The sequence below is a fragment of the Carcharodon carcharias genome, chromosome 23 (genome assembly GCF_017639515.1).
Source record: "Carcharodon carcharias isolate sCarCar2 chromosome 23, sCarCar2.pri, whole genome shotgun sequence".
In the NCBI taxonomy this organism is placed as follows: Eukaryota; Metazoa; Chordata; class Chondrichthyes; order Lamniformes; family Lamnidae; genus Carcharodon; species Carcharodon carcharias.
The window spans coordinates 22,175,528-22,198,166 of NC_054489.1; the positions used below are offsets into that span (position 1 = coordinate 22,175,528).

At 44.5% G+C, this 22,639-nt stretch overlaps 2 protein-coding genes across 7 annotated transcripts in view; one reads left to right on the forward strand and one right to left on the reverse strand.

Moving 5' to 3' along the window:
* LOC121269041 (abl interactor 1-like) overlaps nt 1–22,639 on the forward strand; it is a 246,053-nt gene that overhangs the window by 109,738 nt on the left and 113,676 nt on the right. The window contains exon 2 of the mRNA XM_041173443.1: nt 10,712–10,870. The gene's annotated coding sequence lies outside the window, so the exon portion shown is untranslated. The remainder of the gene's footprint in view (nt 1–10,711; nt 10,871–22,639) is intronic.
* LOC121269040 (acyl-CoA-binding domain-containing protein 5-like) overlaps nt 1–22,639 on the reverse strand; it is a 152,861-nt gene that overhangs the window by 69,737 nt on the left and 60,485 nt on the right. For all 6 annotated transcript variants that reach the window (XM_041173440.1, XM_041173439.1, XM_041173437.1 and 3 more), the window contains one exon: nt 6,071–6,270. In XM_041173440.1, coding sequence (XP_041029374.1) covers nt 6,071–6,270 — 200 coding nt within the window. The remainder of the gene's footprint in view (nt 1–6,070; nt 6,271–22,639) is intronic.

Here is a 22,639-nt window from a genome sequence, read left to right on the forward strand (position 1 = left end):
AGACCTGCCCGTCCAAGCTTAAGGCTGGCGGGCAGGCCAGGAGCACCAGCGGGCTCCAGATTATTCATGAAACTTCATCCACATTGTCACATGAAGGGGATATGTTAATAATTTTTTAATTTTTCAGTTTTTAAAGTTTTTTGGACTGTCAGTAATCTCCCTGAGACAGCACTTAGTCTCAGGGAGCAGTGTGCTCTTTCGCACGCATGCGTGAAAGAGCGCACTTTCACAGCTGGGGACACCCTCTCCACCTCCACAAAGGAAGTGCATAGCGCTACTCATCGGGCAGGCCTTAATTGGCCCGCTCACTCAAAATGGCGGTGGGCTTCGTTTCGTTGGCGGGGGTCAGCTGTCCGCCCGCCACTGAGCCGGTGGGACCCGCGTGCCCACCAAGGGCAAAATTATGCCTATTATTTTAACACAATATCTTATAAATGTCCTACATACAAAAAAAGTAAAGTCCCACTGTATAACTGTTTAGCTAAAGAACAGATATTAAGTCAGGTGTTTGATGACAAGTGAAATGTTTGACGAGTGCAGGATAATTTCACATTTTGGCAAATGCACGGTTTGTAAATTTTCAAACCCACTTCAAGTATTCATCTTTCCTTTTAAATGTAATTTTAAAATAATGTTTGTTTTTACATATTTATATCAGAATTTGGGAAACCAATTCTTTAAGAAAATGAGTGAAGGGAAAACTCCCTCAATGATTTCTGATCTATTTCTCCCAGGCCTCGTGGAACACTTGGTAAAGGTGTCTCGCTCGTCCCCAGGCCTCCCCTAATGTGTCATGCGCTAACAAGTGCTTGAAAAAAGCTCGGAGCGGGCTCTCCCTCTAGATTTTCTTTGCTAAATGTTTAAACGTAATTCACATTCAATAGAAGGCTATAAAGTTGTCAGCTCTTGGCTGCTTTTGCCACTTACTGCCTGCAACATTTACTAAACCAGGCATTAAAATGCTCGGCTCCTAGCAACAGTTTTTTTTATTGTAATAACAGATTATTTTCCCCCCCAAGAGTTAAGAAGGGCCAGAATGTAGAGAAGCAAATTGCTTACACTAAGACACACCCAATATTCAAATATACAAACAGGACTTAAAAAGAATCACTGTGTACTCTTGTTCAGCTCAATAATTACACACCGAGTATAAATTGAAACACTGGAATCTGGCTGTGTGGGATTGATTTCAAAGAAGTGCTTTGTCCCAGAACCCATTCATATTTTATGCACATAATCAATATCTAAATAAAGAACAACCACAGGAAGGGAATCTGTTGAGTTTAAGGGCTGGAAACTGGCTATTAAATACGACTACTATGCTCTATCATGTATTACAAGTGAATCTGCCAACAGAAATCTCTCTCTTGGGGTGGGGGAGGGGGAGCAGATTTCCTCCGGGCACTAGGCATTAGCAACATGGTATAGATAATGAAAATCCATCCCTGATCACTGTTGAGTGAAATCATCGTTATATTTATTTTAGAGTGGATCTAATATGTCAGTAGAAATAGCGGACAAAGGAAATCTTCCTTGCGTCAAAACTGATACCCTGGATCTCCTCAAATACATTCCTGTCTTTGCCTTGTCCAACTTGTTCCATCGCCCCAACTTGCCTTCCTGGTGCAGCGCTGCAATTCTTCACACAGGTACCATTCCCATATCTTTCTGAGGGAAGTTACCACCATACTGTTAACTTTGGGCCTCTTGGGCAGGATTTTTCCTCTGGGAGCAGGAACAAAGGTTGGGGCAGCTTCTCGGTCCAGTGTCCGGTAGAGTTGGGGGAGTGGGGTGGTGTGAAGCAGTCACTCATTCTGATTTTCTCATGAGCACCTCCTTAATTGGCATGGAGACAAACTTTCCAATTAAGGACAGCGGGCAGGCTCTAGAAGCTGGAGGGCCACATAGAGGCCTTCCAGCTTGAAAGTAGCAGCAGGCTCCAATGGAAGGTAAATAAAATTGAGGGCACTTCAAAATGGAGGCGACCTCTTTCCAAATCTATCAAACCTAAGTTTAAAAAATGGCCTCATCAACCAGGATACCACTGTGGCCGGGTGCAGAGTTGGAGTCGGTGAGGGTAATGGGAGGGTTAGGAACCCCATACCAGTGGCTGCCTGCTCCTGCACTCAAGCAGGCAGGAAGAGCCTCTCATTCTGCCCGGAGTTCTGACACAATCCGCCTCCAGGTGCCCAAACTGGCCCCCGCCACCTGTGAGAACCTGGAGGCCACGTGAAGAATCCCAGTCGGCTTCCTTTAATTGGCTTCAGTGAACTCTCATTGAACTGTGATGGTTACCTGCCATATGTGGGCAGTAGCCCTGCCGCTCCCCCAGCCTGCCTCCACAAAAGTGACTGAGAGGCAGGATGGAGCTGGGGAACTGGCATGCTGGCCAGCAGGGCTATTTTTGGCTCCCACCTGCCTCCAACCCCAGTCCCGGCTGGAGTTCAAAATTCAGTCCCCCGCATTGTGAACTTGCAGCTCCAGAGGGCCGATTTGAAAATGCCAAAATCTATTTTCCTCTGAACCTTCATTGTCTAAACTGAGGTGAAAAATCAAATGATGTAGTCTGCAAGCTGGTGAATGACTTATAGAACAATAAAAATACACCCAGGATTGTGCAATTATCCTGCATTTGGGATAATAAGTTGAATATTGTATACATACAATTGGATCACACTGACATGTGGACTTGTGATGAAACAAACCAGCTTAACCTAGTGTATGTTCAGCATGGCATGCTCTCAGTGGCCCAATCTTTGGTTTACAATCCAAATGCAAGGGAAACTGCCATTAGCCAGATGACATGTGAGCAGAAGTCAGGAGATACCTTGCAGCCAGCCCTGAGCTACTATCTGAATAGCAACATGTGCTAAACTATGTACTTTTTGTACCCACACTTCTTCAAGGTGGTCGCTGGGGGAAGGAAGGAGGGGACAAGTTTGAATTAGGAGTGTATGGGAGCTGAGGCCATGTGCCAGAGTATCTTCTATAGTACCAGGACTGGAGAGTAGTCGGATATGCAGTCACCAAGGTCATTGTAACTGAAGGGCCATGTGAGGATTCCCCACATGCAATGGCACACAGGAGCATGGATATGCTGCTATAGGCAGAGATGCAGTCGATCTATTAGGCTGTAATTCGATGTCCCGCATGCTTTCCATGTTACTCAAGCTTTTCTTCCTAGAATTCATTCTGGTCATACCTCGACAACACAGGCACTTTCTAGTGAATATGTCTCCATCTTAACATAATCAAATCTGTATAACGGCAACTTGCATTTATTCAGTACCTTTCCCGTGAAAGCAATCCCAAGGTGTAAGGAAAACTGATGCCTTGCCAGGAACGGCGAGACCAGGAGGTTGTGGGGAGGAGGGGTATGGGGGAAGACAGAAAGCTTGGTTTAGAGATAGAGATTTAAGTATTTCCACAAGGTCAGAGTGAAGCAGCTGAAGATTTTGCCACCAATATCGGGCAAAGGCAAGAGGGGGATACACAAAACGGCCATCAAAAGACCAGTGAGTTAGAGAGATATAGGACTGAAAGAGATTACAGAGATAGGGTGGGGTAATCCACGAACACAACTGAAAATGAAGATTTCAAATTCTATACATGCGAGGTTGAAGATCCAATGTAGGGCAGTGGGCACTGGGCGTATGGGCTCAGCAGCGATAGGATCTGGGTGGCAGACCTTTGGACAGATGGAATTGATGGAGAATGGAGGTAGGGAAACTGGTAAGGAGAGCATGAGGGTTGTCAAGTCCAGAGATGACAAAAGACCTTTTAAGGGTTTTAGTGGTACAAATTTGTAATGGAAGTGAAAATAGGCAGTTGGTGTCAAGGAGAGGATGCATAGCCTTGGTGGCATGAGCAGAGTTTGCGGTGGGGAAGTTTTGACTTATCCAACTAAGTCAGACAAGTAGCCTAATAGTACAGAGGCAGCCAAGAGATCAAGAGCAGTAGTGTAGGGACAGAGTTCAGTGGAGTGGCAGGCAGTCAACAGCTTACATGTGGAAGCCATTCTATGCTTGTAGATGATGTTGTCAAGGGACATGGATGTAGAGGAGCAAGAGTCATACTAAGGGCAGATCCTTGGGAAACTCCAATGCTGAATGGTGCAGGGGAGTGAACAAGACACATTGCTGAAGATGTTCAGGCCACAGAGAATTAGGAATGCAACCAGGTGAAGATAGTGCTACTAAACTGGATGGTGACGGTGAGGCTTTGGAAGGATAGAGGTAAAATCATCTGGGTCTCATTAAACAAATATCCACCTATTGTTTACCAGCAATATCCAATACAAATCTTTCACCTAAATCATAATTAATCATCCCAGTGAATTTTTGAGACAAAAGATATTAATACCATTTGTTCAAGCTCCAGCAGGCTCTGTTTAGAACTGTGGTCTGCTCCTACCTGAGTCTGAGCAAAAATGTCCTTATTTAGAGGCTAAAAGCAATTATAGATCATTTCAAAGAAGTGTTGATGTTGCCAGCTTCGAGAGTTCTTTTGGTGGACTGGATTCTGGGTTAACAGTATCCATGAGCCAGTTCCCAGCATTTAAACTACTGAATCTAGCTCCATTATCCCAGCAGCAGGAGTTAGTCATGTAAACTCTGGGGGACTGCTCAAAGACACTTGTGCTCCTGACTCCAGCTCAAACAACAGCCAAGAGTAGCTTAGGCTGTGGACTTTGACTATAACATAGTCTGAAGGAAACTTCAGCAGAGAGTCAAAACTAGTTCCAATAATTAGCCTCCCATCTCAAGAAAGGGACAAACTGATGTATTAGATTTGTAGTCAATAAACATCTGATTTAATACTTTACTGATAAAATGCTGTTACATAACTAAAGACGTTTAACTCAGTTTTATTTTTACCCATTTCCACTGCTAAACATCCAATATTTTGGGTCAATTAGTAAAATCTGATTTCCTCTTGAACTACAGTAAACAAAAAAGTCACAATATTTCCACTGTTCTCTGATCAAAAACCGAGTTTGGAGATTTGAGTATTGCATCCAAGGTGTCAACATCATGTGGAGCTCACTGATATTTCTAGGCCTGATTTTCAATCAGGAACAGGAACACAGGCTGTGAAATTTCGTTTTTATTTTAAGAGGCCTAGAATGATCTTTAGATATTGCTGTGAGGAGGAAATGTCAATCATTCATACCTAGTTAGCTGTGGAACAAAGGCTGCAGTCCAGTGACACAATTATTGTACTGATAGTCCCCTAAAGACTGAGGGAATCAATCAAAGGTTGACTAAGGTCGTGCACTTAATGATTGTTTACTAACTGCAAAATTGCAACTATTCCCCTGTGCTTTATCATTAGTCGGCAATTGTCAAAGCTCCTACGACTGTCCTCCATACTTCTTCGTCATGAAAGGTGGCATTTTAAGCCAGTGGCCTGAGCCTTGCTGTTGTGTTTTTGACTGTCCATGGCTGCCCTCTTATTGACTTATTATATACTTGCAAGCTGTGGACATGGTCGCTAATTCAAGGAGCAGCTCATTTGCCTCTAGATGGCATTTCTTCCATCAAGGATTCCACTCCCTTCCTCCTGGCACTCATCTGTCCAAAGTCATCGACACTATCTAGAGGCGATGAGTCACTTAACTGCTACCTGGCATCACCATTGACCATCCAGAGGTTGTGCTGCTTACTGTCATGAAAGTGCAAGTTTTAACTCCTGCAAATAATCTCCCAGCAACTTTGTCATCCCACCTTCATAGAGTTTGGGAAGTGGCAACAATAAACATAGTTTCTTCATTTTCTACCACTTATTAAAGTAGGGGGTTGAACAAAATCTAATGCTAAGGCCCTTTAATATGATATGCATGAATAACGATGAATTATTTAGCTTGACTGCCTTTTTAAAAATCCTTTTCTTGTTTTCTTACATTTTTACCATGTTCAAAATAACTTTTTAAACATTAATATGCTCTTAATTTTCTGAATATTTAGGTCAATTTTTCCCCCACTGATTTTCTTCCTTTTTCATTTACACCAAAAGTAAAACTGGCAATAAAAACTGAATTTATGAAATTTCATCCAAATTATTTGGGTACCTGAGATGTTGTCAGGTCCTCCAGTCTGCTGAGTCGCTGTGACAAAAACTGCATGTCCTCCTGTAGGTGATGAAGAACTCTCGCAATTTTATCATTGAGGTTAATTACACTCTTTTCTTGGTGTCCCCTTCTTTCACTGGCCTCTGTGTTGCTCCTGGGCCTGTTTCTCTGTGAGCTTCCACCTTGAATCAGCTGTACGCCTGTTATAAAGAAACACCTTTGAACACAGTTTATATGGCAGCTATCCAAACTAAGTACAAATGAGGCATGGAACTAGAGGATGCAAATATAAAACTAACAAGCCTTAAATTGGATCAGCGAATTTGCATTCTCCTTCCCCACCCAGCAGTGATGGATCTGTGGAACAAAGTTCGAGCAACAAAGGTCAAACGAGCTAAACTTCTTCAAAACACTAACCACACAAGTATCAGGTGAGAAATTAGGGTTATAGATACAGGTGTACAAACAGTACTTGGCCCTGAGATGGTGGCGTAGTGGTAATGTCACTGGACTATGAATCTAGAATCCAGGCTAATGCTTTGGGGACATGGTTTCAAATCCCACCATGGCAGCTGGTGGCATTTAAATTCAATTAATAAAATCTGGAATTGAAAGCTAGCCATCAATAATGGACTGTCAATTGTCAAAAAAATCTACCTGGTTCACTAATGTCCTTCCTTAAGGAAAGGGAATCTGCCATCGTTACCTGGCCTGGCTTACATGTGATTACGTGTTGACTCTTAATTGCCCTCTGAAATGGCTTAGCAAGACACTCAGTTCAAGGGCAATTAGGGATGGCAACAAATGCTGGCCTTGCCCAGAAAGAATGCTGGGCATCTTGGAAAAACAATCAGTGGAAAGTAGTTGCCAGGGTTAAATATTAGAGATGTAAATGTAAATAAATAAATATTGTGGTGCTTTCCTCTACTATCTGTGGCAGTCAAAGGGCAATTTTGCAAATTGTGTGGATAGACACATAGAACTGATTGCAAATGATTTGCAGGAGGACTGACAAATATAGAAGTAATTAGGGGTCAATCAAAAGTTTTCTCATATTCTGCGCATTCTGATGTTCGTATAACTATAGTAATTGACTATGGCAGTGTAGTGGTTTATGGTATTGAGTTCAAATTCCACCATGGCAAACCATGAAAGTGAGTGCAGCAGATTTGTGGTCTGGCACTATAAACTGGTCATAAAAACCCAACTGGCTCTCTGGTATGCTTTAAGAAAGAAATCCTGTCACTTCTACTGGAGTTAAGTATGGCTCCAGTTCCACACTAAATGGTTGATTGTTAATGCCCTCTGAAGTAACCTAACAAGCCATTCAGTGGCATAGGGTTAGCCAATAAAGCATTATTTTGTCATCATTGTCCATATCCTGAGAACAAGTATAACAAAAATGTACGTCTAGCGAGGTCTGAGTTTACTAAGTTGACTTGTGCTTCAATCTGCCACTCGCAACTTCCTCTGTAATTCTATTCTATATTCTCATCTCCTGAAACTGGACTCTTCACTGTTATACATGGACTATCAGCTCAACCAGGCTCCTGTTTACCATTTTGCTATAATCACCACGCAGGAAATCCTTTATTTACTGGTGCTGCTGCTCCCAACCTGAGGAGAGTACTTTGGTCTCAACTTCTGATGGACCAGTTGGAGTGACAGATACAGGTAGCATAGTGATTATGTTCCAACACAAAAGCAAAATGCTGCAGATGGGAAATAAAAACAGAAAATGCTGGAAATAGTCAGCAGGTGGGGCAGCTTCTGTGGGGAGAAGGAGGAGTTAATGTTTGAGGTTACATATACAGATACAGATGTTGCCTGACATGCTGAGTATTCCCAGCATTTTCTGTGTTTATTATAGTAGTTGTGATCTTGGATTAGTGAAATCGATTAATAGTCTGGAGACATGATTCAAATCCTACCGTGGTTTTAGTTGGCTTGTTGGTTTTTAGGGGTAAGATTCTCGCTTTGGGTTTACTTGTCGAAGTTTGCCAGAGATCCTGGGTTCAAATCCTGGACTAGCCTTCACTTAGCAGAGAAGGCTTGAGGAGCCGCATGGTCAACTCCTGCTCTTATTTGTTAGGCTATGATAACAGGCAGCCAATTGCATTAACTGTCCCGTTCGTAGCCTCTGAACAAGAGTCAGGCCACGTGGGGAGAATCACAAACTGTTAGGCCCAAAGTGGAAAAAGTACAAGTCATCTCAATTCCATTTATTTTAGGGACTGCTCTAATTTACAAAGACAATAGTAAAATAACACCCTAACTTAATGGCTGGTGTGGAAAATAGAAACAGTGTTTTGTGGGAGTCAGTTTCAAATTTCCACTACCTTATTTGTATTGCTGAAAAGGAGACATGAGTAGGCTTTTCGTCTTGCACTCATCAGGACACAACAATTTATGGGAAAAAAACAATTTACACTGTATCTGAAGAGATTGGTTGGCAAGTGGCATTGCCATGGAGAGTTCACCAGTGACAAAGCACACACTGTATTAATATATGTAGCCTCCAGGCCTCTGTATATCATGCAAACTCAAGAATGGCCTAAGACCGTCACTTGCAGCCCTGAAAAGTGCCTAGTCTACCTCAGATTATTCTGGAAAAGCAAAGTATCTCCAAAATTTGAGCAACAGGTGAAGCTAGCTGTTTCACACAGCTACTATACAGTAGCAACATGAGTGGTATTCACCACTAACAGGATGCTGCTGTCAAGCCAAAAAGATGTTCTGCCTATCACACAAATGAGTAATGTGGTATATGAATTTCAGTGCCAGCGTGATGCTAGGTATGTAGGCCGTATGTCTCAAAGACTGGCGGATCGTATCAAGCAGCATGTCCCAGCTGCTGTTTGCACCAGGCAGGGTACAGACCTTACCCAACCAACCTTGCATGCAAAACTTAAAACATGGTGCCCAACATTAGATGTGATTCTGTGATTGTACAACATTTGCTAAATAATCCTCAATGTGCTAAGAATTACACTGACAACCAATTTAAGATTGTCAGTCGGACTTGCAGTGTGGCGCATGTGTGTGTACTGGGAGCTACGTATATTAATACACAGGGCCCTGCTCTTTGCAAACATAAAGAACATGTACATACATTGCACCTGTTTCAGCTTAACAAAATGAATGACAGCCATTCTCAGACTCATTCCTCAGGGCAATGCCTTGACCAATCAGGGTCAAGCTGTCTAGTTTAAATTTCAAACAATGCTTGGCAGTTAACTGTCAGCCACCATCAATGGTGCATTCTCCATGGCCACGCCACTTGCCAACCAATCAGCACTCTTCACATACAGTATAAATATTTTCCCTTATATTGGTATTCTTGTGAGTGTCCTGGTGATTGCAGGACAAAAAGCTTAGACATGTCTCTTTTTTCAGCAATACTTAAGTTCTGTACTGCCAAATGACTACTATCTTATTTGTGAAAAATGTTTCTGAATTCCTCTCTCAAAAGGTCCTGCTCTAATTCACAACAAGGAGCCCTAGCAAAACTGGAGTCAATGGGAATCAGGGGGAACACTCGCCACTTGGTGGAGTCATAGCAAGCACAAAGGAAGATGGTTGTGGTTGTTGGAGGTCAATCATCTCAGTTCCAGGACATCACTACAGGAGTTCCTCAGGATAGTGTCCGAGGCCCAACCATCTTCAGCTGCTTCATCAGTGACCTTCCTTCTATCATAAGGTTAGAGTGGTGATGTTCGCTTATGATTGCACAACATTCAGTACCATTCGCAACTCCTCAGATACTGAAGCAGCTCATGTCCAAATTCAGCAAGACCTGGACAATATCTGGGCTTGGGCTGACAAGTGGCAAGTAACATTTGCTCCACACAAGTGCCTGCAAATGATCATCTCCAACAAGACAGAATCTAACCATCACCCCTTGACATTTAATGGCATTACCATCACTGAATCCCCACTATCAGCATCCCAGGGGTTACCATTGACCAGAAACGGAACAGGACTAGCCACATAAATACTGCGGCTACAAGAGCAGGTCAGAGGCCAGGAATCCTGCGGTGACAAACTCACCTCCTGACTCCCCAAAGGCTGTCCACCATCTACAAGGCACAAGCCAGGAGTGTGATGGAATTCTTTCCACTTGCTTGGATGAGTGCAGCTCCAGCAATGCTCAAGAAGCTTGACACCATCCAAAAGAAAATAGCCCAATTGATTCCACAAACATTCACTCCCTCCACCACCAACAAACAGTGGCAGCAGTGTGTACCATCTACAAGACGCACTGCAGAAACTCACCAAAGCTCCTTAGGCAGCACCTTCCAAACCCACATTCGATACCATCTATAAGGACAAGGGCAGCAGATACTTGGGGACACCACCACCTGGAAGTTCCCCTGCAAGCCACTCACCATTCTGACTTGGAAATATATCACCATTCCTTCACTGTGGCTGGATCAAAATCCTAGAACTCCCTCCCTACAGCACTGTGGGTGTGTCTACACCACATGGACTGCAGCAGTTTAACAAGGCAGGCCACCACCTCCTTTTCAAAGGCATTAGAGATGGGCCATAAATGCTGGCCCAGCCAGTGAAGCCCACACCCCGTAAATGAATAATAAAAAAAATTAAGAATGTGCCCCATTGTTGTTGATTCCCTACCAGATAAAATAGTTTCGCTGGCTGGACTCTTGCACATGGAGTGCGGACCTGCGTGAGAAGGACAGCGGCAGGAGATAAAAACCGGTGGCAGACACCTGTTTCAGCCTGTTTCTACCTGTCCGAGCCGAAGTGTAACATCAAAGGAAAACATGTAGGTGATTGGTGAGTATCTCTTCCGTGTCTCTTTTGATTGGCCAAGCCAAGGGACGTTATTACAGCTAAAGAGTCCAGTTAAGAAATTCACTTTTAAAATATTTAGCATCCAAATTAGTTAATTAAATAGAATAGAGATGGCTGGGCAGGCGATGTGTTGCAATTGTAGTATGTGGGGTTGGTGAACGCTGGTGCGATCCAAGGTGACCACATCTGCAGCAAGTATTGGCTCGAGGAACTTTGGCTCAGAGTTGATAAAGAGGCAGAACATCAATTATGAAAGTAAATTGGCAAGGAATATAAAAACAAACAGCAAGAGCTTCTACTGGTATATGAAAAGAAAGAAAGAGAGCAGCTAAGTGAGCGTGGGGCCCTTGGAGGATGTGGCTGAAGAATTGATAACAGGGAACAGGAAAAAGGCAGATAATTTAAACCAATATTTTGCATCGGTCTTCACGGTGGAGGACACTATAAACACCTCAAAGATATCAGATATGCAAGGAGCTAATGGGAGGAAAGATCTTGTCTCTATCATGAGGGACAAAGTATTAGACAAACTAATGGACTAAAGGCAGACAGGTCACCAGGACTTGATAGCCTGCATCCAAGGGTTTTAAAGGAAGTGGCTGCAGAGACAGTGGAGGCATTGGTCGAAATATTCCAGAGCTCACTGGATACCGGGAGGGTCCCAGCGGAATGGAAAACCGCTAATGTGACGCCCCTGTTCAAGAAGGGAGGGAGACGAAAAGCAGGAAACTATAGGCCAGTCAGCCTAACATCTGTCATTGGGAAAATGCTAGAGTCCATTATTAGGGAAGAAATAGCAGAACATATAGAAAAGCTTAACACAATCAAACAGAGTCAACATGATTTTGTGAAAGGGAAATCATGTTTGACAAATTTGCTAGAGCTCTTTGAGGGTATAACAAGCAGAGTTGATAAAGGGGAACCGGTAGATATAGTGTATTTGGATTTCCAGAAGGCAGTCGATAAGGTGTCACATAAAAGGTCATTGCACAAGATAGGAGCTCATGGGGTTGGGGGTAATATATTAGCATGGATTTAGGATTGGTTAACACACAGAAAACAGAGAGTTGGGATTTATGGGTCTTTTTCAGGTTGGAAAGACATAACTAGTGGAGTTCCACAAGGATCAGTCCTTGGGCCTCAATTATTTACTATTTATATTAATGACTTGGAGGAGGGGGCAGAGTGTAAGTATCCAAATTTGCTGATGATACAAACATAGGTGGGAGGGCATGTTATGATGAGGACATAAGGAATCTGCAAGAGGATATAGATAGGTTGAATGAGTGGGCAAAAATATGGCAGATGGAGTTTAATGTAGGAAAGTGTGAGGTCATACACTTTGGTAGGAAGAATCAAAAGGCAGACTATTATTTAAATTGAGAGAGACTCCAGAAAAGTGCAGCACCGAGGGATCTAAGCGTTCTTGTGCATGAAACACAAAAAGTTAGCATGCAGGTGCAGCAAGTAATTAAGAAGGCAAACGGAATTTTGGCCTGCATTGCTAGGGGTTGGAGTTTAAAAATAGGGAAGTCTTGTTACAACTATACAGAGCATTGGCCGCATTTAGAGTACCGAGTACCGTTTGGATCCCCGTATTTAAGAAAGGATATACTGGCATTGGAGGCAGTTCAAAACAGATTCACTAGGCTGATTCCTGGGATGAAGGGGTTGACTTATCAGTGAACGGCTAAAAAGGTTAGGCCTTTATTCATTAGAGTTTAGAAGAATGATGGGGTGATCTTATTGAAACATATAAGATTCTGAGGGGGCTTGACAGGGTAGATGTTGAGAAGGTGTTTCCTCAAGGACTAGAGGACATAGGCCTGGATTTTCCTGTCGTCGGGCAGGCTCGGCGGGGACGAGCGGGAGCGGCCATGAATCGGACCGCCGCCTGCAATCGGGCTACGACCACCATTTCACGCTGGCTGAATTAATGAGGGAGAATGCGGAAGTTTGTGCATGCACGTGGGTGCGCGCAGTAAAAGCTCCCTGAGGCACACAGTTGCCTCAGGGAGCTGAAGCTTTTTGAACATTAAAAAATAAAGAACTTAAAAATGCTAATAACGCGTCCCCTCGTGTTGAGCAGGGATGTGTTACGAATTAGTTTGAAAATTTTTTATTTTCTTTTAAATCACAGATCGAAACCTCATCCCCCCCACCATGGGTGAGGTTTTGTAAAAAATCCAAAGGCTGCTTGGCCTTTTCACCTGCCCGCCGGCCATCAGGTTGGACGGGCAGCGAAAGATTCCATTTAACTAATACTTTAATGGCCTTAATAGGCCTGTTAATTGTTGGCAGGTGTACTACCGACTCCCGTGCACGTCCGCCCGACCGAAATATCACGCGAGTGCGCGATGACATCGGGACGCTCGCCCAATGTCATCGCGCGTCATTTTACATTCATTCAGGTCGGGTGTATGCCCATCTGACCAGCACAACATTCTGCCCATAGTTACAGAATAAGGGAACACTCAATTAAAACCGAATTGCGAAGCAATTTCTTCTCTCAGAGGGCACTGAATATCTGGAATTCTCTACCACACCGAGTTGTGGAGGCTAGGTCACTGGAAGTATTTAAAGAGGACATGGATAGATTTTTGAAATATCGGGGAGTCGAGGGCTAAGAGGAGCTGGCATGAAAGAGTAGTTGAGGCCTGGGGCAGATCAGCCATGATCTGATTGAATGGCCGGGCAGGCTTGAGGGGCCAAATGACCTACTTCTGCCTCTATTTCTTATGTTCTTATGAAATTGCCCTTAAGGGCAATTAAGGATGGGCAAGAAATGCTGGCCTAGCCAGCAATGCACACATCCCATGAACGAATAAATTAAAAGAATGAAAAAGCTTGTCCTCTCATTGATGTTGAACTTGGAGACGGAAGGGCATTTACTTAGGGAGGATCATGGTGAACCGAAACCCCACTGCCTTCCTGTCTCCATCAGAATTAAATACTGGGCGAGAAGGCCCATAGTTAACCTGCCCATCCTCAATTGAGGCCCTTCAGTGGCCAATTAATGCTGCTAGTATTAACCCCCACCCCCCAACCCCCCCCACCACCCCACACTTGGTGCCAATGGCCCTGCACGTCTCTCCCCATGAACCCCACCCTGTGAAAGTCTAAGCCCACCTTACTTACCTGGGTCACTCACGATCATGGGACTCCAGTGCATGTCCCTCCGGCAGCAGCCACGGTCTCCCCAGTGGTGCTGCTGAGCACAAGAACTGCTGGCCTCTGATTGGCTGGCAGCTCTCAGTAGGCGAGATTCCCCCCACCCCAACCAGGGGTCTTGATTCCCAGGGGAAGTCCACCCACTGGCCTCACCACTGCCTGATTAGTGTGTTGTTTGGTGGGTAGCCCTGAGAAGAGGCAATGTGGGTCTCTTGCTGGCTCTCCAGCCAGCAGGCCAGACCCCCAATGCCCCAGCAAGATTCCACCCTCTGAATCTTCCCAAAGAATCAATTAATCACATAAAATATTGTACCACGGCTAGGTCAACCCTGTTCCATCTAAAATCATGAGAACAAAAGTAAAGGTTATGCAACCTGTTGTCATAATTTAACCATTTAAGTGTTATCATTCTGGTGAAACTGTGCTGTACCCTGTGCCAAGGTCAATTTGGACTTCCTAGGACACAGTACCCAAAACTGAACACACTACTCCAGATGGAGTCTGACAATGGTTCTAGGCAACTGCACCATAATTCCTCCCCTTTATTTGCTAGGTCTCTTGAGATAAAGGCCAACGTTCCGTTAACCTTTTAGATTGCTTTTTATATCTCTCTACTTGGACTCTAAAATCTCTATTTCTCGACAGCTCTTAGTTTCTCACCTTATAGAAAACACCCCTATTTACCTTCTGGTTCATTCTGCTGAATCTGCACTGCACACCCTCCCAAGTCTGATATATCCTTCCTGAGGAGCATTGCACAAAAATGACAGTGTGCTCCAAATAGGGGTCTGGCCAAGGCTCCATGCAATGAAAGTGTCACATCTTCACTTTTGACTTCCTATCCCCTGAGAGAAAACTGAAAATTCCATCAGCCATTTTGATTACTTTCTGTACCTGCATCCAGTCTGTCCTGCTCTGTCGGAATTTTATACATTTCAATGAGATCTCCTCATTCTTCCAACCTCCAGTGAACACACGCCTAGCCAACCCAATCTCATCTCATCTCTACCATCTCAGGAATCAGTCTGGTGAACCTTTGCTGCGCTTCCTCTATGGCAAGTATATCCTTTCTTAAGTAAGGAGACCAAAACTGCACACAATACTCCAGGTGTGATCTCACCAAGGCCCTGTACATACAGCTGTAGTTAAACATCCTTGCTCCTGTACTCAAATCCTCTTGCAATGAAGGCCAACATACCATTTGCTTTCGTAATTGCTTGCTGCACCTACGTTCTTGCATTCAGTGACTGGTGTACAAGGACACCCAGGTCCCTTTATCTGTCAATATTTCCCAATCTATCACCATTTAAATAATACTCTGTCATTCTATTTCCCCTGAAGTGGATAACTTCATACTTATCCATGTTATACTGCAAGTACTTGTGCACTCACTCAACTTGTCCAAATTGCCTTGAAGTCTCTTAACATCCTCTTCACCACTCACATTCCCACCTAATTTTGCCCTGAATTTTACCTCTGGTAGGTGTGTGTGATCGGCAGGCCTGGGAGAGGTTGGGAAATGGGTCCCTGACAGCGATCGGCCCCCGACCACGATTTTGCGTTGCCTGGCCAATAAATGGCCAGCCAGCGTGAAACGCGTGTTGAAAAGCTCACCGCTAGCGGGGTGGGGGCGGAAAGAGCGTGGGCGATGGCGTTTCCGTGGGCCTGGGCGAACGGTGCAAGAAAGCTCCTTGAAGGCAGGCAGCCGCCTCAGGGAGCTGCAGACCTGAAAATCATCAAATTAAGTTTTAAAAAGCTGCAAAATAATGTCAGAGTCAGGCACTTGAAAATACAGCTGATAAAAATGCTGTCCACAGATTTTTATTTTTATTTTACTTCATAATGGAAATTTCATCCTGCCCTTGGATGAGATTCGATGAAAAATGTTAAGGCCGCCTGGCCGAATCGCCCGTCCGCCAACAGTACGGTTGGACGGGCCACGAAAAATCGGAGACAATTGTGCCGTTAATGGGCTTAATTGCTCTAATTGTCTGCGGGTACCCATTTGCGCACACCCACCGAGTGAAAGAATGTGCCAGCGTGCGATGATGTTGGGACTCTCGCCTGACATCTTCTCGTGCGATTCTACACCCGATTGGGTCAGGTGCACGCCTGCCCGCAAAATGTAAAATTCAGCCTTTTGTGTCGTTAGCAAACTTGGAAATATTACATTTGCTTTCTTCATCCAAATTGTGTAAAAAGCTGGGGCCCAAGCACTGATCCCTGCGGTGTCTCCGTAGTCACCGCCTGTCACTCCAAAAAAGACCCATTTATTCCTACTCTCTGTTTCCTGTCTGTTAATCAATTCTCAATCCATGCCAATATATTTCCCCCAACCTATGTGCTTTAATTATGCACACTAACTTCTTATGTGGGACTTTTAAAAAGTTTTCTGAAAATCCAAATACATCACATCCACTGGTTCTCCCTTATCTATTCTGCTAGTTACGTCCTCAAAAAACTCCATACGTTTGTCAAACATGATTTCCCTTTCATAAATCCGTGTTGACTTTGTCTAATCCCATTAATATTTTCTAAGTATCCTGTTATTACATCCCTTATAATAGGCTCCAGCATTTCCCCTACTACTAATGTTCGGCTAAATGATCTGTAGTTCCCTGTTTTCTCCATCCTTCTTCTTTAAATACATTTTCCACCCTCTAATCTGCAGGGGTTGTTCCAGAATCTATAGAACTTTGAAAGACGACAACTAAAGCATCCACCTATTTCCATGGTCACTTCCTTTAGTACCCTGGGATGTAGACTATCAGGCCCTGGGGATTTATAGGCTTTCAGTCCCATTAATTTCTCTTTTTAGTAATACTAATTTCCTTCAAATCCTCCTTTTCACTAGACCCTTGGTAAAATAGACAAGTTTCAGGAATGTTTGGCAATTGGCATCCTCAGGGCGGAATTCTCCGTGCCCGCTGGATTTGGGCGTGAGAGGACAATATGACGGGAAGGTTTCATGTTGTCGGGAAACCAGGTTGCAATCGTTTGTTCTGCCATCAATGAGGGGCTGCGTTTCCTGCTGTCAGATTTTGGGAGGTTCATTGTAATACATCTGCAGATCATTATAAGCCCAGCTTGCTGGAATCATTGCTTGGGACTTCGAGGTTCATTTGCCTGCCTTGCTTTGGGCAGCATTCATGGTCATCAGCAGAAAGCTTTGCAGGCCACACCTCATCACTTTTAGGGAGCTCATGGGTAGGTATCTATTAACGAGACCAGCCATAAGGCAAGGGTGCCTTTTTAATGGCTGCAGGGCTAGGGCTTGCTTGAGGAAGGGGAAGAAGTGGCTTCAGGCAAAGGAAGAGGCTGCAGGTCTAGGGCATTACTGAGGAATGGGGGTATCCCAGGGTGTGTGCGGGGGCACATGTTGATCTGTGCAAGTGGCTTCAAGATGGTGAGGACTGAGGAGGCAGTCTCCAGAAGAGATGAGGCCAGCTAAAGATGTGAGGGTTTGTGTGCGAGAGTGAGAGGTGATGTCCCTTGAGTGAGATGCCAGTGAATGTGTGATGGGTTTGCGAGTGTGTGAGTTTAGAGTGATGAGACAGTTGCCTTACCCTGATGGCACAGATTAGATCATTCATTCATTTTCTGCACTGGATGGCCGACCTCTTCTGTGCAGCATTGGCACTGACCACCTCTGCCACCGCCTCCCAAACTGGAGTGGTGACACTGATAGGCCTCCTGCAGTTAGAGCGGGAGTGGAGGACATCACAGCTGGTCTCCAATGGTGTCCCAGGGATGCGCCACTGATTTCGGGGTGGTGGGGCGGGGGGGTGCTGCAGTCTTCTTGCCTTCCGGGGGCCATGTCTTCTGTGCAGCAATCCAGAGCTGGAAACACTTAGAGGTGTGTGTGCGGCTGCACTTTAAATGTGGTGCCCGGGGTGATGAAGTGGTGAGGGGACGGCGTGGTGGGCGAATTGGAGGCCGCCCGCCAGTGAAGCGGCATGTTTCCCAGGAATGCATGATTAACGAGGTGAGATTGGGACGATATGGCGTGAAAAGTCACCACTGTGGCTGGCGGGTAAAACGTTCTTTTTCCCACCTGCTACAGCAGTTAGTGCAAATCTGGGACGATTCCACCCTAAATGTTTGTGGGTGCCATTTCCTTCAAGATAGCATTTTGGTGTGCTATACATGTGTGCAGCACGTGGGTCTAGCATTACAGAACCACAGGATTTGCAGATGACACCAATATTCCTCTTCTAATAAGGTTCTACTTTCATGGGAAAACCAAAAAAATACGGCAGTATAGAGTGCCAACCCATATTTCCAGCTGGCACTTGATCACCACTTCACAATTGCACATCCTCCTCCACAAAGATCCGGAAATTTGGGCGACTTAACTATCAGGAGGCCATCTGGTTATGGGACCATCTCAATTAAGTTGATCTTTGCCCGTCATTATAGACACAAACTCTCCAGCAGAGGCCATTAGATCACCATCAATAAGCAGGTGCTTTGGTTGATCTTCCCCTATGTTAGGGCGTTAAAATTAGCTGCAGAGTCCTGAACCCAGGGCTTCCCAAACTGTAGGTCGTGACCCCCAGTGGGGTCACGAGATGAGCAATTGGGTTCATGAGCACCCCCTCCTCAGAGACAGCGGAGGTGTCTGTGGAACGAACACTCAGGATTGACAGTCCTGGGACCAGCTCAGAAAGCCCAAGTGTGTGCACAATTTTTTTTCTTCCTGTTGTTTGTAGGCCTGGCCTAGGTGAATGAGCTAAAAGATCCCATCACTGCTTGAATCAGAGCCTGCAAAAAGGTTGATTTAAAAAGACTATCATCCTGCCACTCTTCCCCCCACTCTTTTCTCACCTTTTCCCCCTACACTCTCACAACTCTTCCCCCCTCCACTCTCTCAACTCTTCCCCCTCCACTCTCTCAACTCTTCCCCCCTCCACTCATATCAACTCTTCTCCCCTCCACTCATATCAACTCTTCCCCCCTCCACTCTCAACTCTTCCCCCCTCCACTCTCTCACCTTTTCCCCCCTCCATTCTCTCAACTCTTCCCCCCTCCACTCTCTCAACTCTTCCCCCCTCCACTCTCACAACTCTTCCCCCCTCCACTCTCACAACTCTTCCCCCCTCCACTCTCACAACTCTTCCCCCCTCCACTCTCACAACTCTTCCCCCTCCACTCTCACAACTCCTCCCCCCTCCACTCTCTCAACTCTTCCCCCCTCCACTCTCACAACTCTTCCCCCCTCCACTCTCATAACACTTCCCCCCCCGACTCTCAACTCTTCTCCCCTCCATTCTCACAATTCTTCGCCCCTCCAATCTCACAACTCTTTCCTCCTCCACTCTCACAACCTTTCCCCCCTTCACTATCACAACTCTTACCCCCCTCCTCCACTCTCACAACTCCCCCCCACTCTCCACTCTCATAACTCTTCCCTCCTCCCCTACACTTGTCTGCTCTCTTTCTGGGGTCACATCAACTTTGATGCATCAATATAGGACTCCAATGGGGAGAAGTTTGGGAAGCCCTAATCCTTTTCTTAAATGTAATCAGTGAACTCCTCACAAATCGAAGAGTGAACCTGGGATTTCCCTGGTCTCTAAAGATCATATGTTCCTTTGGTTAACTGGCTGCATATTCTTATAGGCTAAATGTGCATTTCTAATACACTGTGTAGTATATATAACCCAAGTCCTTTCTTTAGTGCATGACTGCTTCTTTTCAGTAGAAATTCCTGAAAGGAATTACAGCATTGGCCTTCACCCAGGCCTCTCAACAGAAATTCTTGAATGTTATAAAGCAGAATTCAAGAACTTTATAGGCATTGAGCAATTCTCCATTCACAATGTTGTTCAATGAAACAAAAATGTTGTATTCTGAAAAATATTTTGCTGAATCGGTTATCAAATGAAACAGATTGATTTTTTTTTAACCAAGGACTCATTGTTGAACAATTGTGCCCATCTGTAACAGTTGGCCTGTACCAGTAATCAGAAGCAGCTGCAATATCTCTTCTACATCAGTGAAACTCAGTCAAGTGTTAGATGAATGGAACCAAGGGGCTGAAACAATTTCCCAAAATACTGATTTCAATGACAGTCAAAATCTAAATGCTACAGTTCATCACAAATTCACATGGAGAATTAATATTAATGGGCAATACACCAGAGGAAATCAGATGATATAGAGTCATGGAATCATCAACAGCAGAAAAGGAAGCCATTCAGCCCATCAAATCCATGCTAGCTCTCCATAGAGCAACCCAGTCAGTCCCATTCCCCTGCTCTATCCCCGTAGCTCTGTAAGCTTATTTCCTTCAAGTGCTCAGCCAATTTCTTTCTGAAATCATTGATTGTTTCCACTTCCACTAGCCTCGTTAGTAATGATTTCCAAATCACTGCCGCTCGATGTGTGAAGAAGTTCTTCCTCACATTCTCCTTGCATCTCTTGCCCACAATCTTAAATCTGTGTCCCCAGTCCTTGTGCTGTCAGTTCAGGGAATAGTTTTCTCTTGTCTACTGTACCCTAAATTGACATAATCCTGCAAACATCTACCAAATCTCTCCTTAATCTCCTTTGCTCCTTTTCTCAAGCCTATCCTTGTAACTAAAATCCTCCATCCCTGGAACCATTCTTGGCAAATCTCCTCTGCACCCTCTCAAGGACCCTCACATCCTCCATAAGAGCAAAGCTCAGACTTTTTACAGGCTCCATCTGAATTGTTCAAAATGGAGAGGTTTCTATTTTTTATCTGACACAGTTTTGAAATAGCTGGGGTTAAAATGGAAGCTGCCTTTCCTCAACAAAATTACCACTGAAGGTCAGAGACAAATTGCCGACAGTGAGATCATCCTAACTGCTACCCATGGTGTTATGTTCCTTTTATCGGGTCGCTTGCTCAGAGAACACGGTTGCACGCCTATCTACTGATAGCTGAGTTGTAATCAAAAGGATGTAGACCAAGAGACCATTGTAAAATGAAGCACATGCTGTTTATTCACATAAGTAATGGAGCACTAACACACGCGTGCTTCCCATAACCAAACCCATTGTAACAGTACTGATTAACAATGTAGCCCGTGCTACACAGCAATTGGATAATATAATCACATGGTCAATCTGCTTACACTCTCTTAAAGGTGCATTGCACCTCAGATTACCACACCCCTCCCCCTTTACTCAAAGGTGCAAATTACAATCTTTACAATTGTGGTAATCTGAGGTGCCATACACCCTTAAGAGAATGTAAGCAGATTGACCACATTATTGTATTACCCAATTGCTGGGTAGCGTGGGCTATGTTGTTAATGAGTAGTTTTAGAATGAATTTGGTTTGAGGAGCACATGTGTTAGTGCTCCGTTACTTATGTGAATAAACAGCGTGTGCTTTGTTTTACAATGATCTCTTCATCTACATCATTTTGATTACCTACTCGCTTATTGGTAGATAGGCATGCAACCATGGTTGCTGAACAAGTGACCCCATAGAAGGAACATAACAACTAGCAACAAGGCAAAACACGACCAGTCGATGACACCAAGGAAAGCTGCAGGAATTAAACAGAAGCAAATCAGCCGTACCTTGCAGGTGATTGTAAGTACAGCCTTCAGCATAGTCGTCAGAATTATCTCCCTCCTGTATGCCACAGTTTGGCCGTATCGAACTGTTTGATCAGACTAGCGATGGCTGATCACAGTACACTGAACGCCTTGAGTTCTTCTCTTTGGCCAATGACATATCGGGGGAGGAAAAGAGGCAAGCAATCCTCTTATCGACGTGTGGCAGTAAAACATGCGGCCTAATTCGTAGTCTAATGGCACCCAACACCCCAGATTCTAAGAGCTTTGATGAGTTGGTAAATCTCGTAAAAAGCCACTTTTAGCCAAAACCCTCGGTCACAACGCAGCGTTTTAAATTTAAATGGAGGTGTCATGCCCCTGGAAGCACAGTCGCTTGCTATGTAGCAGCCTTAAAACAACTGGCAGAGTACAGTGAGTTCGGGATGTCGATTAACTACATGTTAAGAGACCAATTAGTATTGGGGTTAATGAAGACACCATTCAAAAACGGTTGTCAGAAACGAATTTAGACTTCAGCAAGGCGCTGGAGTTGGCGCTCGCAATGGAGAGAGCAGTCAGGGATTCAGAAGCAATGAAGGGAGCACAAAATGACGCCGTCCTTCATGTTGGGATGGAAGCACCGATAGGGAATGACACGGAAGCGCGAGGCTCTGCGGAAACGCAGGAAACAACCATCATTAACAGACCAGCAAAAAACAACGGTTTAACAGAGAAAACTTACAATAATAATGACAGAAATGGAACCAGACAGCCTGCAAACGAATGACAATTTGAATGTTTCTTCTGCCATCATAATGGACACATTATGCGACATTGTAAAGAGAGATTAAGGCAAAACTTTAAGCAAAAAGGTAGAAACTGTGAAATCAACATAATAGAGGAACCAGAAGAAACAGAGTCAGATATTTACTCACTAAACAACTTAAAAATGGATGAAACAGAGCCAATCTATGTGACAGTGAAAGTCAACGAGAAACCCATCTGAATGGAGGTGGATACAGGGGCATCAATGGCAGTTATAGG